This window comes from Ammospiza nelsoni, chromosome 7, assembly GCF_027579445.1.
Source record: "Ammospiza nelsoni isolate bAmmNel1 chromosome 7, bAmmNel1.pri, whole genome shotgun sequence".
Lineage (NCBI taxonomy): Eukaryota > Metazoa > Chordata > Aves > Passeriformes > Passerellidae > Ammospiza > Ammospiza nelsoni.
The window spans coordinates 4570623-4586249 of NC_080639.1; the positions used below are offsets into that span (position 1 = coordinate 4570623).

At 49.9% G+C, this 15627-nt stretch overlaps 1 protein-coding gene across 1 annotated transcript; it reads left to right on the forward strand.

Moving 5' to 3' along the window:
• Window positions 1–43: 43 nt before the first annotated feature.
• MREG (melanoregulin) lies at window positions 44–15306 on the forward strand. The gene is made up of 5 exons (XM_059475905.1): window positions 44–132; window positions 3488–3647; window positions 10316–10406; window positions 11966–12129; window positions 14109–15306. Exons 1-5 carry the CDS (start codon window positions 44–46, stop codon window positions 14238–14240), a joined length of 636 nt encoding a protein of 211 aa, XP_059331888.1. The 3' UTR covers window positions 14241–15306.
• The last annotated feature ends 321 nt before the right edge of the window (window positions 15307–15627 follow it).

Below are 15627 nucleotides of genomic sequence, written 5' to 3' on the forward strand. Positions count from 1 at the left end.
CCGGCCCGCCCTGCCGTGCCCTGCCCGGCTCTCCGCGGTGCCGATGGGGCTGCGGGCCTGGCTGCGCTCGCTCGGCTGCTGCGGCTGCTGCGGCGGGGAGGCGGCGGCGCCCGAGAAGGAGCCCCTGATCAGGTGAGACCCGGCCCGGGATGTGCCCACCCGGAGCCTTCCCCCGCTGTCCCCTGCCCGCTCCCCGCGTTGTCATCGCCGCTGGAACGGGGCTCCATCCCTGCCAGAGCCATCGCGGCTCCGGAGGGATCTTCCCCGGCTCTCTTTCCGCCCGGGTTCTGCCACAGGGGCTGGACTCCCTGTGACAGCAGGAGCCCTGCCCGCGCATTCCCCTCGGGGTTCCCCGGCCCTAGGGACGGTCCAGCGCTTGTCTTTCCACGGTGGGATTTCAATGGAGGAGCTGAGGCACTGAACAAAAAGGGGACCCTGCATCCCTGACCCACTGCCGGCAGCTCTGAGTTGTGCAGAGCTCTGTTCGCAGGCTGGGCTCGCAGAATCGCAGAATGGACTGGGATGGAAGGGATATTAAAGCTCATCCAGTTCCACCCCCTGCCATGGCAGGGACACCTTTCACTATCCCAGGCTGCTCCACGCCCTGTCCAACCTGGCCTGGAACACCTCCAGGGATGGGGCAGCCTCAGCTTCTCTGAGCAACCTGTGCCAGGGCATCACCGCCTTCACAGGGAAGAATTTCTTCCTAGCACCTAATGTAAATCTCTCCTCGTTTCGTTTAAGACCGTTCCCCCTTGTCCCATCACTATCTGCCCCGGTAAAAAGTCACTCTCCCCTTTAGGCGCTGGAGCCTTCCCTTTTCCAGGTGAACACCGCAGCTCTCCATCCGGCTCCATTCAGGGATGCGGGGAGGAGATGGATGCTCAGCAGAGCCGGCTCTAAGGGGGAGCTGCGTGTGCTGATCGCTGGGGAGCAGCTCCTGCTCTGCTGCTCTCGGTGCACAGAGCGTGAGCTTGGGGCTGTTGTATGGACAGATCCTCCCTGACCCGTGGAGAAGAGCCGTGCAAGCACTTAAAGAGGGCTTGCATGAGGTAAAACACCGGTGTTTTGCGGCAGCTCTCCCCCTTTCCCCGATGCCAGCCCCGGGATGGAGCCGGGGCCGTGCCCTCCCTGTGCCAGACGCGTTCGGGGAGCAGGGTGGGATGCTCCCTGCATGGGTAACAGCAGAGCTGGGCACACACGGCTTCAAAGTGCCCTGGTAAAGCAGTTACCTAAATAATGACCGGCTAATCCCAAGCATGGGGCCTCCGGGCCAGGAAATTGGCATTAACCTCCCGGGAGCCGGGCACACGTGTGGAGAGGCTCCCGCTGCTGCCCCGTGTCCCTCCCCGGGCACCTGGCTTTAGTAAAGGGCCCCAGATCCAATTAATGCTGGCCCCAAGGAGGAAAGGCTCTGGAAATTCTGGGAATTGGAAAGGCACCTGCTCTTATACACGTGTGCCAGCATAATTAATCTAACAGCCTCCCTAACAGCCTAATTGCTGTCCCTGACAGGGCAATGCTTGCCCCTTCTTGGGGGGCTGTGGGGTCTCATTTCATAGTGAGGATCTTGCAATAGCTTGCTGGATTTGTTTTTACTGCAGTGCTGTTTAAAGTGAATGAATTGCTTGAGGTTTCAGCTCTTTTAGCTGAGTTTTAGGTTTGGGAACTGCTGTTGCAAAGCATCCAGGCTGCTTGGTTGTCTCTTGATGTGTGAAGATGGGGTCTGGCTTGGATGGTGCACTCAGGATGAAAATCAACTAAATATTTGGGCTCCAAATGCTGAAATTTAATGTGAACTGAAAGCCCCCTGGAGCAGCAATGATGAAGCATTGGTGCTCATCATTTTCTGGATAAAATCCACAATATAAAATGCTCCCTGTCCCTTCTGGTCCCACAGAGATTCCTTCACCTGCACAGCCACTGCTGTCCCCGTGCTTCTTTTCTCCCTCCCATTTTTTCCTTTGCAATGTTGCTTGCAAGAGCTGTTGGCAGAGCTGTCTGTGCTGGTGTGGATTGGCTGACTCCTGGGCACTGCCTTACAGGATGTTCCATGCTGTGATTTGGAAATGGGAATGTGCTGGCCCTTCGAGCTGTGAGGGAGGGAGTGGCTTAGAAAAGCTCAGGTGTGGCAGTGTTATTGCTAAATACTGGTGTTTTAAGTAATTCAAATGTTAGGCATACTTACTGGGGTAAATGCCTGAGTGGGAAGAAGCTCAGCATGGGAGTGAACTCCTGCTGATGGCACAGCTGGCTCCTGAGGGCTCCCTCCCTGTCTGCTGCACCATTGAAAAATGGTTGTGCCCCTCCACACCCTCCAAGTTACCTTTGTTTGCTTGTCTTTAATGAGAGATTATAAGAGATTATCTTTCCCCTTATTACCTGTTGCTCAGGTTTTTGGGTTGTTGAAAGTCTAATTAACCTCCCTGCTGGAATGCTGATGGGAATTAGTTTTTTTCCTATTTCATCTATGTGCTGGAGCTCCTCTTAGCCTCCTTTTAGGCTTGGTGCCATGGCACCCACAGTGTTACCTGAAATTTTTCTGGATGGGTTCCTTGAGAAAGGAATGGGGTTTGGGTAGCAAACAAAATAACAGTGGGTTGCTCTGACAAGAAGTGAGCAGGGATTGCCAGAGGGTGATAAGGCCAAAAATAGTTCTCCACTTGTATTGTTCTGCTGAAGCAGCTGGACACCTTGCTTAGACACTTTATGGAAATCCCCTGCTAAAGGTTCTCTTGGCAGAAGTGTCCTTGTTTAAAAATTGCACATAAAGGGATTTATATGCAACATAAAGCCATAAAATACAGAACTGCCCCAGTGCAGGGAAAAGCTCCCCACCTCTTGTGGGGACAGCCTTCCCAGAAGATGATGCTCAGCTTTGCTAAGCAAATAAAGCCTGGAGTTCATTAGAAGGCTGAGGACATTCCCATTGCCAAAATAGATGGGGCTGAATATCCTTTCCATGCCTTGTCTGTTGTTGCACGGCTCAGCACATCACTGCAGCTCTGAGGGGGGAGCTGCTGGGTGGGGGCACCTGTGGGCACTGCATGGTTTGGTTTGAACCATGGCTTGCCTGCTGAGGATGGAAAAAAAAAGAAAACAGAAAAAAGGGAAAAAACCTCTGTCCTCCCATTCCCCCTGCTCTCTGGGAGAGGGGAGGGCACAGCAGTGGGCACTGGGAGGGCAGCCTGGTGCTGATCTGCCTGACCCTGTGTCCCTGCAGGGACAGTAACCCGTAGGTGTCCCTGCAGTAACAACAACCCTTACATGTCCCTGCAGTGATAACAACTCCTATGTGTCCCTGCAGTAACAACAACCCCTGCAGTGACAGTAACCCCCGGGTGTCCCTGCAGTGACACTAACCTGTGTGTCCCCGCAGTAACAATAACCCCTACATGTCCCTGCAGTGACACTAACCTGTGTGTCCCCGCAGTAACAATAACCCCTACATGTCCCTGCAGTGACACTAACCTGTGTGTCCCCGCAGTAACAACAACCCCTACGCGTCATTCGGGGCCACGCTGGCGCGGGATGAGGAGCAGAACCTGTGGAGCACCCCACATGACGTGACCCACACCGAGGCCGACGACGACCGCGTGCTCTACAACATGATCGTGGTCAGGAACCAGCTGGACAAGGACTCGGAGGTGAGGGCTGGGCTGGGTGTGGTGAACCACAGCATCACAGGAGGCTTTGGGATGGAAGGGACCTCAAAGCTCATCCAGTGCCACCCTCTGCCATGGGCAGGGACACCTTCCCTATTGTATTTGCTGGGAAAGTCCTGACAAAGGCAGGAGCGATGCATCTGACTCCATGTTCTCGGAAGGCTGAGTTATTACTTTATAATACTATATTATATTAAAGAATACTATAGTATACTAAAGAATACAGAAAGGATACATACTGAATGCTAAAAAGTTAATAATGAAAACTCGTGACGCTTTCCAGAGTCCCAACACAGCTTGTCCCTGATTGTATGAATCAGAATCCAATGGAACAATCACCTGTGGGTGAACAATCTCCAAACACATTCCACATGAGCACAACACATGAGAAGCAAATGAGATAAGAATTGTTTTCCTTTTCTCTGAGGCTTCTCGGCTTCCCAGGAGAAAAATCCTGGCCAAATGGGTTTTTTAAGAAAATGTGAATGCAACATTCCACTATCCCAGGTTCCTCCAAGCCCTGTCCAACCTGGCCTTGGACGCTTGCAGGGATGTGCCAGTCACAGCTTCTCTGGGCACCCTGTGCCCACCACCTTCCCTCAGCACCCTCTCAAAAGGGATATTTTTCCTAATATCCTGTCTAAAGCTCCCCAGACTGTGGTTTTGGTTGGATATTTCCCTGGTTTGTCTTTCCCATGGGCAGGCACTGTGGGGCCGTGTTGGGTTCACTCTGCTCCAGGGGGATGCAGGGCAATTATCAGGGAGCAGGGAACTGGCACGGCTCTAGTGGGAAGGGAAAAGTCATGGCTGTTACATAAAGGCTGTTGTGCAGCCCTGATTTCCTCTGCTAAGGCACTCAGTGCAAAGGAGATTGCAGTGGCTTGATTAGGAGCAGGCTGGAGCAAACAGTGACACATTTTCCCCTCTCTGATTGCTTTCATGATGCCAGAACGTTTGCAGAGAAGCCTGAAGGCTTCATGTTTAACTTCAACGTGATCCTGCTTCATCCAAGAGTCTGCAGGAGTGTAACTGTTTCTCTCTCTCTAAACCAAAAGCCAGCTCAGCTTTACAAGGAGCCTTAAACCCCAGAGAAATCAAAATTACAGTTTTAATTAGCTAAAAGAGGTAATGATATGCTTGTATACAGTTGGTCAGTATCCCCACTTAAGGGGTTGTTTTTTAGTGAGTTTAATTTAATGTGATGTTTACAACGGACGGTTTTGAAACAACATTTTCATGGTTGCATGTGACCTTTATGGCTCAGACTGGAGATCTTTTCCCTCCCCACTGCTGCTCTCTCTGCCTTAGTTGCTTGTCTGAGAAGAAGCCAGGCAGCTTCCTCCATCCCAAAGTGGCTGCAGGAAACAAGGACAGCTCCATTTAGGGGCTGCACTGATGCACAGCAGTGTTGTGTGTCACCCTCGTTCAGGGGGCAGAGAAGAGTGTCACTTATGGCTGAGCAGGAAAGTGCTCCTGCATGTCCTAAACCCAGTGTGCCTGCCTGCCCTAAATCCTGCCCTAAATCCTGCCCTCAGTGTATCTGTAGGGTTTCTAGCAGCTCTGAGCAGTCCCTGTGGAAAAAGAAAGCCCAAAACTCACAGGGCTTCCTCTCCATAGCAAAGGCAGGATCCCATACTCTGCTTTTTCACGCAGTGCAATCAATAGAAAGCCTGGAGAGCACAACATCAGGACAACAGTGAGGAAAGTTTTGAGGAAATCCTTTATCCACACTATGCACTTGCTTTGAGTGTGGCCTGTGCCCTTTGCAGCCCAGGATTGGCAGCAGCTCTGCTCTCCCCTCTTACAGCTGGGAAACTGAGGCCCACAGGGAAGCCCAGCAGGCTCTTGCTGGGTGGCTGGGACAGCAAAGCCAGCATTCCTGCTCTTGGCCCTTGGTGCCAGAATCTCTCCTTACTCCAGCAAGCATTTAAAACTAGGCCAGATTGCAGTGCCCTCCCCTACCCTCTAATGAGACTTCAGCTCAGAGAGAGAGAAGAAAGTCTGATTGCAGAACAACACTGTGCTGCAAAAGCCAGCATCTGCTTGGGGGGCCGCTCTGCCCCCAAATCCCCAGGGTGAGCCTCTGGATACTGCAGGACTGAGGATGGAGGAACAGTTTTCTTGTGTGTGCACAGTGTTACAAAACCATAGGTACCTCCTGTGGTTAAAACTGCCTGAAAGGAGAACTTGCTGCATTTCTGCTCCTTCATTTAACAAAGAAATTGTGGTGTGCAGGGCACTCACTGTGTGCTTTGCCATTCCCCACCTGTACCTCAGGGATTTCCCAGCACAGGCCTGTGGAAGGATCCCAAAGAGCAGGCAGCTGTCTATCATGTGTTCTGATCTGCATGGCCCCATCCTGGCAGTGCTGATGGTCAGGTTTTTGTCCCCACATGGGGCAGGACCCACACATGATCCATGTGGAGCTGTGTCTTCCTCCTGTCCCTGCTGGCAGCTCCAGCCCAAGCTCAGTGTGTTCTTAGCTTGCACAGGGAAAAGCAGGAAAGCCATTGCTGAGGGACTGGCCAAGCAGATACAGCCTGTGAGGATCAGAGCTGCCATCACAGCTTTTGAATTCCAGGATCATGTTTCAAATATGGGGAAAATGGGAGGTTTTGTCCCTCCTCTGGCTCTGCACCGTTGTAAGGTAAAATAAATGTGAGATCTGGGGCTGCACTGGGGCTGGTGCTGGGCTAATGACTGTGAGGTGCACAGAGTCCCCTTCATGAGGTCCCCTCTGGGGTGGCCCTGGTTTCTCCATGGCCTCTGCTGGGGTGTGTGGAGTTACCCGGCTGTGGGCAGGGAGCTGTGCACCAATCCTGGCTTCAGAGAAAGAGCCAGGGCAGCTGTGCCACAGCTCTGGGAACAGAAACTAAAGGTGACATTTTGCATGGTGACAGGAAAACCCCCTGTTCTCATGGCTTGCTGTAAATGCAGTTTCTCTCTTCTCTTGGCTCATTCCCTAGGGAAAGGTGGGATCACAAACCCCATAGCAAAGGCAATTCCTCAGCCTGCATCCCTGCCAGGGGCCTGGCTGCCAGAGCAGCGCTGGCATGACCCCCCTGAAAAGCCCATTAATGAGCTGGCAAGGCCTATTTTTCTTTCTCCTCCTGCTCCCCTACAGGATTATTCTTTTCTAAACAGGTCACAGAGAAGGTCAGAATTGTGACCAGCTGTTACTGGGGCACAGAGAGGTGATGGGATTTATCCAGGGCTGGGGATGCTGGCTGGGGAGCCCAAACCCAACCCTCTTAATGCCTGCATGCCTCTCTCAAATTGAATCCAATTTAAGCTTCTTCTGAGATGTCAGTCTGTAGTTTATATTTATGTTTTATCTTTCTTTAGCTGCTTCCAGTGGAGCCATAGCAGGAGCATCCCTGGCACCTGCCTGCACTGATATTCTGCAGTCTTTCCCTGATAACTCTGTTTTAACCTCATTTCTAAAATAACTCTTGAACAGAGTGGTGACCTCAATTGCTTTTAAGAGAATAAAGGCAACGGATTTGGTAGAGAAGTGTTCTGGCAGCATGAAGAAAGCTCCCTAGTAATTAGGAAACTTTCATATGATCAGGGATGAGAACCTGGACAGTGCTGCCTGTTCTCTTGGCACATTTTTTCCCACAGCTCTGAGTTATGTACCAGCCTGGCTTATTCCATGTCATTTGGCATTTGCAGCTTTAGTGTTTCACACTAGAGAGTCTGGGGAGGTTTTCCAGATAAATATTTGAAGGGCTGAGCATGTAGAGAAGGGAGGGAGAGGGGTTTCCCTCCTGCTCCTGGGATATTCTTGACTCACACACTCAGGGTTTTCTCAAGCCCTCACTGGTATCTGTTGTAGGTTTAAAGGGCAAAACTGGCTGCAAAAAAACAGGACTGGGAACTGCAACCTGCTTTGGTTTCCTGTGGTTAACTCAGATTTTGGGAAAAGAGTTAAAAGCATTTAAGAGTTAAAGGATTGCTTTGGAGTGCATGGCTGGGATGTCCCAGACACACCCCATGTTTGTGTGTCAGTCTCCCCCTGTGCTTTCAAGCCTCCTCCCTGGCCCAGGAGTTTGTGACTTCCCAAGAAGGCTGAGGGAGAGGGGATTGGTGTGCAGCCCCTGCCCTGCCCTGAGCAGCCCTGTGATCTCACGGGATCCCTCCCCAGAGCCTCTGATCTCGCCCTTGCCTGGGCACAGGCAAGGCAAGCGCTGCTCTTCCTGTGCTGTGCAGCTCAAGGGAGATGCTTGTTAGAATAATTTTGGGTGTGGAGAGATGCTCTTGAGTTGGTTCCCTCATTAAAGGCACACAGAGCACAGCCCATGGCAGTTCAGGTGTCTCTGCTGGAAGGAATTGCCTGGGAAGTTCCAGTGCTTTCTGAGACTGATTGAGAGCAAGGCATGAGTCCCTGTGAGAGCTCAGCCCAATCTCATCCTGATAATCTCTGCTTCTCTGGTCTTTTTCCATGGCTGGGAGCATCCTCCTCCCAGCTGTCTCTATAGAAAGATGAACAGATGCAGCTTCATGCTCAGGCAAAATAAATCCTACCAGAACAAGAAGTCCCACCCAGGAACCACAGTTCAGCATCATTTTGTGATTTAAGCATCAAAATCATTCCTTTGCACACTCCCCAGACTCTCCATCAACAGGGCACTGTCAGAGCTTCCCTGGGACTGAACATTCACCATACTCACTTCCATAACACAGCTCAGACACTGTGCTGTACAAGAAAGCCATAACCTAGATTCCCTTAAAACAAAAACAGACAAGGGAAAACATGCTGCTGTTAATCCAGAGAAAATCAGGAGCAGCTTCCCTGCATGCTAAGCTCTGCTCTCCATGCTGAGAGAGGAGCCTGGCTCCTACCACAGGGTAAATCCCCATGGCCCTGGAAGCTGCTGCTGGGTGCCAGGAGGCCACATTTTGTGAGAGGAGCATCTTTCCCAGCGGCCCAGCTCCCTGATTCCACAGCGTGAAGCAGGCCTGGGATCACAGTGGCTGTCTGGAGGGGCTGTCTGCACTGGAGGCCTTGTTTCTCTCCATGGGAGGGCACAGACACCCAGCTATTCCCCACCAGCATGCCCAGACTGGCTCCCTCTCCTTTCTGCCCGTGCCAGGGGGTCACGAGAGGGCTGAGACGTTTCCAAGGAGCCCCGGCCAGCGGGGACCAAGGCATCGTGCAGCTTTTCAGCCTCTGTCTAAAAACTCTCCAGTTTTCAATAAACTTCCCACAAAGCTTGGACATAATAACCCCCCTCTTTTGTTTTCCACCAACTGAGCAGCTCAGTTCCCAGCTCTGAGCTGGGAGAGGAGAGTCCTGCCCCTGCCTCATTCTTCTGTGCAAACAGCAAAGCTGGTCTCAAGTGCCACTCCAGGAGAGAGGGAAATGTGCCTCTGGAAGGGGATTTTGTTTTCTGGGAGTGAGTGGCTGTGGCAGAGCTGGTTCTCCTGCTCTCCTGACCTGAAGTCACCACTGCCTTAACCCTGCTAGCTGCTTTTTCCAAAGTGTAATCCCCAGGGCTTCCTGTGCTGATCAGCAGGAAAACAGGCTTGGCTTTAAATCTCTGCTGTCGTGCCATGTCAGCCACAATCAGGGAAAAAAACACTAAGGAATCTTCAAATCTTTATGGAATTAAGTCAGCTCTTTGACCAACTCCCAGAAAACAATGGGATTTTTAACATAGGGCTGACCTCTGTGGGTGTTGTTTTGCTGCTCTGAACCCAGCATGGCCTGCAGGAAAATCTCAGGGTGACAGCACAGATTAACACCTGTTTATTCTTCAGGAGCCCATCTAGGTAATCCCCTGCTGAGAAATGAGATTAATTAAGGTTGTTACTGGAAGGAAGTTATCAGGTGATGTTGTCACCCTGCTGTTGGGCTGCTTCTAAAAATGCACTCTTTGCAGTGTGTGCATTGATTAAACTCAGCTAGGAAGAGCTGGGAAAAGTGCTCCTGGTTTTCTTGCATTTCCACAGGAATGCATGCCTATGGAATCATGGAATCATTTAGGTTGGGAAAGTCAGCTGAGATCATTGAGTCCAGCCATTAAGCCGGCACTGCCAAGCCCACTGCCAATGAAACTTGTGCAGTTGTGTTTAGATGTGCTGGTGTGACTTTAATAAATGACCCCAAACCCATTATCCAGCTCTAAAGCTGGAGGTCCAGTGCAATATTTCAGCTGTGCAGTGAAGTGAGGCTTTAACTGCAGCACCTGGCAGCCACTCAGGGTTATCAGATCAGATGGCTCCAGTTCAGCCCTCATCCATCCCTGTGCACCTCTTTCAAAAGAGGTACCCTGATCTTTAAAAAAAGTCTGGTTTTCTTGTTTTCTAGTACTTCTCAACACCTGCCATCTCCAGTTCATGCCAAACAGGGCTCCATGTCTGACTGAGGAGCAGTTGTCACCAATACCTGAGCTAAATTCTGTAATTCCAGGGAAACTGAAAGCAGTTTGGAACAGAGAAGACACAGAAATGCTGAGCCAAGTGTCAAGCTAAATATTCTGTGTTGGTCAGTGCAATTTCTTCCAGGGGCAGCAGCAGCCTGGTCATTGACCTTCACAGCCACCACCTCACCAACTCTGCACCTCTGGCTCCCTTCCTCAGAGCTGAAATTCCTTGGAAAGCAGCAGATCCCAATGACTGAGTGTCTCTCACCCCTTTGTTTGCAGGAGTGGCAGAAGCTCAACTATGACATTTACACTTTACGGCAGACCCGGAAAGAAGTGAGGAGCAGGTGGAAACACATTCTGGAGGATTTAGGTAAGCTGGAGGCCAAAGGAATGTAATTGCAGTGGTACTGAATGCCAGATCCCACCATGGCTGAGGATGGAACAGCTCCACAAAATCAAGCTGGAGAGGAGGGAAGTAAAAGGAGGTTGCTGAGCAATGCCCTCAGGTGTCCCACGTGGTACCTGAGGCTCAGGCATGGGGAGGGGACAGGGACACCGTGTCTGCAGGCACATCAAAAGCCCATGATCACCTTCCAAGCCCATGATAACATGCACAGTCATCCATTTCGAGCTTCCTTGTGGAAACCTTGCAGTGGGAGTTCACCCAGGGTTTTCCCAAACAAGATAAGCAGGAAGGAATGAATATTCCTTTCAGATGGGAACACAGATACATCTATTTGGTTTCCTTAGCCAATGGCAGCTGATCAGAGCTAAGCCTCTCACCTCATTTGCTCCCAAGTGGGTTTGAAATATTCTTCCACCAAGTGGAATTGCTCCACAGGAACCCTCCTACTGCTGTTTCCAAGTGCTGGTGGTGGGTGTGACTTTGGGCTTTTCCCAATTGCCTGGCACACAGCATGTGACACTCAGGACGTGCCAGCATATCAGCTGGGTGACTTCCATCATGCTCTGGAGGTGGGTGGTGGCTGCTGAGAGGAGGATGAGTGAAGCTATTCTAGGATACCCTCAATGGGAGCCAGAGATGGGTATCTCAGCCACTCCTGCCCTACCTGCTATTCTGGCATTTGGGTGGGAGGAACATCATAAATCCACAACCAGCTGTCAGCCCTCATCTCCACCCAGCTGCTCACAGCGGGCCAAGCTTGGGAGGGATCACTTGGCATCCTTCCACCTCTCACTGCTGGCTGACAGAGGCTCTCCCACAGCCCTCTCTCTTCCACAGTGGCTCCAGGGATGTTCTGCAAAGGCTGGGGAAGCTTTGGGATCATTTGGCCTTAGTGAAGCTAAATGAGCAACCAGATGTGAAACCTGCTGCTATCTTCTGTTATCTAGATTATCTTTTGTTATCTAGGCCTCTGCTTTAACCATAAACCACCAGTCTCACCCCATAACTGTTTTCATGTGAGATGCATCACCACCAGCCCCCTGGAGCAGAACAAAGAGTTAATGGGAGCCATTGCATTTAGAGACCCTTCACTCACTCTAGTCCAGTTTTCCTCCCCTGGATACCCTTCCTGTAATTGATGCTGACTGCTGCAGGAACAATTAGCCTGGTGTTCATCACTGCCACAGGTTTAATCCCTGTTACCTGGTTTAGGGAGCCCCAGCAGCCCTGAAAGCTCTGGGAGCATCAGGAGCATGCAAGAGCTGAATCAGCACCCTGGGTTGTGCATGTTCACACATCTTTTCTTAGGAAAACCAGCAACAAACTCGCTGTGACTACTTTTGTGATTTATTTTCCCCACCAGCAAGTTTATACCTGCCCCACAGCCTGCCTGAGGGAGTGCTGGTTTGTTTTAGGAAGTGGGGATGCAGCTGCCCAAGGTGGAGGGAGAATAAGGAACCTTCCAAGAGCCTGAAGGGCTCAGGGATGACCCTTGACTTGTTTCTGTAACAATTCTTTCCCAGGTTTCCAGAAGGAAGCAGATTCCCTCTTGTCAGTGACCAAACTCAGCATCATCAGCGACTCTCAGAACATGAGCAAAGCCCGGGACATCTTGTTAAAGCTCTCAGAGGAGACCAACATCTTCCCCACCAGCTGGGAGCTGTCTGAGCGCTACCTCTTCGTGGTGGTGAGTTCTCTGAGCACACCTTCCTCCATCCAGCTCTGCTGAGGGAGCTGGGGGTGTTCAGCCTGGAGAAAAGGAGACTCAGGGGTGACCTGTTCACTCTACAACTCCCTAAAAGGTGCCTGTGCTCAAGGTTGGGCTCCTTCTCCAGGCAGCACTGACAGAACCAGAGGACACAGTCTCAAGCTGCACTAAGGGAAATACAGGTTGGATATCAGGAAAAAGTTTTTTACAGAAGGAGTGATAAAGTTCTGGAATGGCTGCCCGGGGAGGTGGTTGAGTCACCATCCCTGCATGTGTTTAACAAAGCCTGGATGTGGCAGTGGTTTGGTTGAGGTGTTGGGGCTGGGTTGGACTCAGTGATTCTGAAGGTCTCTTCCAACCTGGTGATTCTGTGAAAAGATGAGACCTAATGTCTGAGAGTGGCTGTGGACGGAGGGCTGAGACAGAGTGGAAATTTTCCAGAGTAGAAATCCATTTGGATTTAGGTGAAATGTACATCTTTGAGTTAAGTCTGTAGCTTGCTAACACGGCTGTTTGGTCTGACTGCCTGTTCTCACAAAAACCTATACTTGAAGAAACTGCTTCAGCCTAAGGACAGAGATAAGGGAGGGCCCCTTGAACTCAGAAACAGACAGAGAGGCTGCTGCAGGAAACAGGGCAGGATGACCCAGGAGTTCTTTCTGTACTTTCTGATTAAAAAAAACCCTAGCTGCAAGTATAACGTGAAATCAGTAAAATGAATATTTATGAACCTATTGTGAAAGTCCATGCATATGGATTAGTAAGGGAGATAAAAGGAGATCTGGAGTTTCCAGAGGTACACATGTCCTTTTGAGGGGAGTGATCCCCACATGCATCCAGCACTGGAATAAACACAACAGCTTTACAACTTCCACAAAAGTTGTGGAGTTTGTTTTCTTTTCCACAATTCAGGGCCCTGGGCAGGGATGTCCCTGGAACACCCCAGAGTGACCACAATCCCCCTTCATGAAAAATGCCAATCACTTGTTTATAAATTTTAAAAATTTAATAGTAATAAAATGGTTGTTGTAGCCATCATATTTTCTGAAAAATCCCTTTGCCAGGATTTTTCTCCTGAAAAGCTGAGAGGCCTCAGGAACAAAATGTAAACATTGATTATCTGCTGCTGTGGAATGCAACAGGTGCATCTGTGATTGATCTCATGTGGTTGTTTCTAATTAATGGCCAATCACAGTCAGCTGGCTCAGACTGTCTGGTCAGTCACAAGATTTTGTTATCATTCCTTTTCTATTCTTAGCTAGCCTTCTGATGAAATCCTTTCTTCTATTCTTTTAGTATAGGTTTAATATACTATATATAATAAAATAATAAATCAGCCTTCTGAAACATGGAGTTAACATTCATATATTTTCCCATTTTGGGGCTGCCTGCAAACAGCCACAGGTTATAAAAATAGATACAATTATAGAGTAATAATAATTTGGACAATTTGGATTAGGACAATATGAGACAATAGAAACAAAGAGTTACAGGTGTCCGGGTACCTTTTTTGGGGTAGTATAAGCCCAAAAAAAAGACACATGTTAACAGAGGATTAACCCTTAACAACAATAACCTGTTGCATATTCATACACTTCATACATGATGCATAAATTCCCTTCAAACACAGGATTCTGTCTGGTCAGTGTCAACTTCCTCTGAATCCTAACAGCGCCTTTGCGGTGGGAAGAAGTTCATTTCTTCTGATAATGGGGGAATAAATTCTCTTTCTCTGAAAGATTTAGGTGTCCTGTGGCTGCTGAGTCCTCTCTTTAAAAAGTATTCTACACAGCGTAGTTTCTATTTTAACATTTTTTATAACCTAAAACTATATTTAACAACACTACTTAGGAGAATTAATATAGCATTACTTTCTAACAGAACACATGTAATATTCATTGTAATATTTATGAAAAGCCAACCCTAAAACAGTCATTTTCCACACCCTTGTTTGGCAGGACCGCCTCATCGCCCTGGACGCCGCGGATGAGTTCTTCAAGATGGCCAGCGCGGTGTACCCCAAGCGGCCCGGCGGGGACCGGCTGGACGAGGCACCCCGGGCCCTGCAGGGCGTCCCCACGGTGCCCTGAGGGACCTGCCCTGGCGGTGTGACACAGCCAGCACTCCTGGGCAGGCTGCTGTGCCCGGGGCCAGCAGGACAGAGCCCTCCTGGTGGCCCTGTGGAGAAGGCAGTGGGCGGAGCAGGGCGAGCCGTGCCCGGCAGGAGCGCGCATGGAAAGGGACGCTGGCACCACGGGGCTCCCAGGCATGAAGGAGTGACAACTGGGACACCACTGGCCAGTAGTGTATGAAATAGGCACAGGGAGGATCTGCCGTGCAAGGCATTGCTGCCAGTGCCTCCAGTTCCAAGGGCTGTGAGGAAATGCACCTTTCACCTGCCTGCTACCTGCCGCTGTCCCCTCCCTCGAGCTGCCAGCCAGGAGGAGCAGCGAGACAGGAAAAACACCTCTGTATCTACAGCTCTGTGACTCTGTGCACTGCTCCTCATCCTCACCCCAGCCCTCCAGGCAGGTCCCAGGGGATTGGGAAAGAGGCAGGAGCTGTGCCAGGACAGGATTTAATTCCAGGCAGCAAAGCCTTGGAGCAGTGTCACAGTTGGGTGCCCCATCCCCAGCCATTCGTGGTTGAGGGATGTTTTGACATCTTAAAGGAAGGTGGAGTTTAGGAAGGTGCCAAGTTCAGAGCTGCTGAGAATTTGGCTCCTGGAACATTGGTTGCCCAGCATCTCAACCTATTTTGAAAAGTTTTGGTCTCAATTGCCTAAAAAAACCCCAGCACAAAGCTGCATGTACTGGCAATCTAAAAATCCTCATTACCAGCAGGGATGGTGTAATGAACATCCTTTTTATCTTGGGGTTTTGTCTGATAATGAGCAATAATTTTTAAAACACTGGATTTGATAATTTATAAACAAGTGGAATTTCTTCACTGTTGAACACACATGCTGCTAATTGGCCAGTTGAAAATGCTGGTTACACAGGGCCTCCCAAAGTAGCAAACCAGAGCTTTTATTTGTTTATACCTTCAGCATTTGAAAAAAATATATTTGTGAGCTGTTTTTGTTTGTCAGTCTTCCTGGGAAACATTTTTGTCAACTTAAAACAGCAGTGAAAGCTGAGTTTAATAAAGAAAACATTACAAAACCAGCCTTTCTTACTCACTCTGTGAACCTATTCAGGTAACAATGTTTATGTTGACTGCTGATAGCAAAAGGGTTGGGATATTTGTAGAGCCTCTGCAGCTTGTTCTCCACACACTTTAAATTGCCTGTTGACTTAGGAGAGTTACATTTGCCAGCCTAAGACAAAAGTCTTTGTAGGAGATGATGGGGATCAAATTTAATTTCAGTGGGATTTGGCATTAGGTACCCATTTCCTACTGAATTTATTTTTTTCTAGCAGGAGTTCAGCTGCCCTTTGCAAAACCTCCTGTGTTTTTATAGAAAATAAACTTTGG

Bases quoted from the DNA above. Each gene is read 5' to 3' on its own strand.
- MREG (XM_059475905.1), top strand. From the start codon at position 44: ATGGGGCTGCGGGCCTGGCTGCGCTCGCTCGGCTGCTGCGGCTGCTGC. The intron at 3,648-10,315 runs GTGAGGGCTGGG...CTTTGTTTGCAG, and splicing joins AGCTGGACAAGGACTCGGAG to GAGTGGCAGAAGCTCAACTA. The intron at 10,407-11,965 runs GTAAGCTGGAGG...ATTCTTTCCCAG, and splicing joins ACACATTCTGGAGGATTTAG to GTTTCCAGAAGGAAGCAGAT.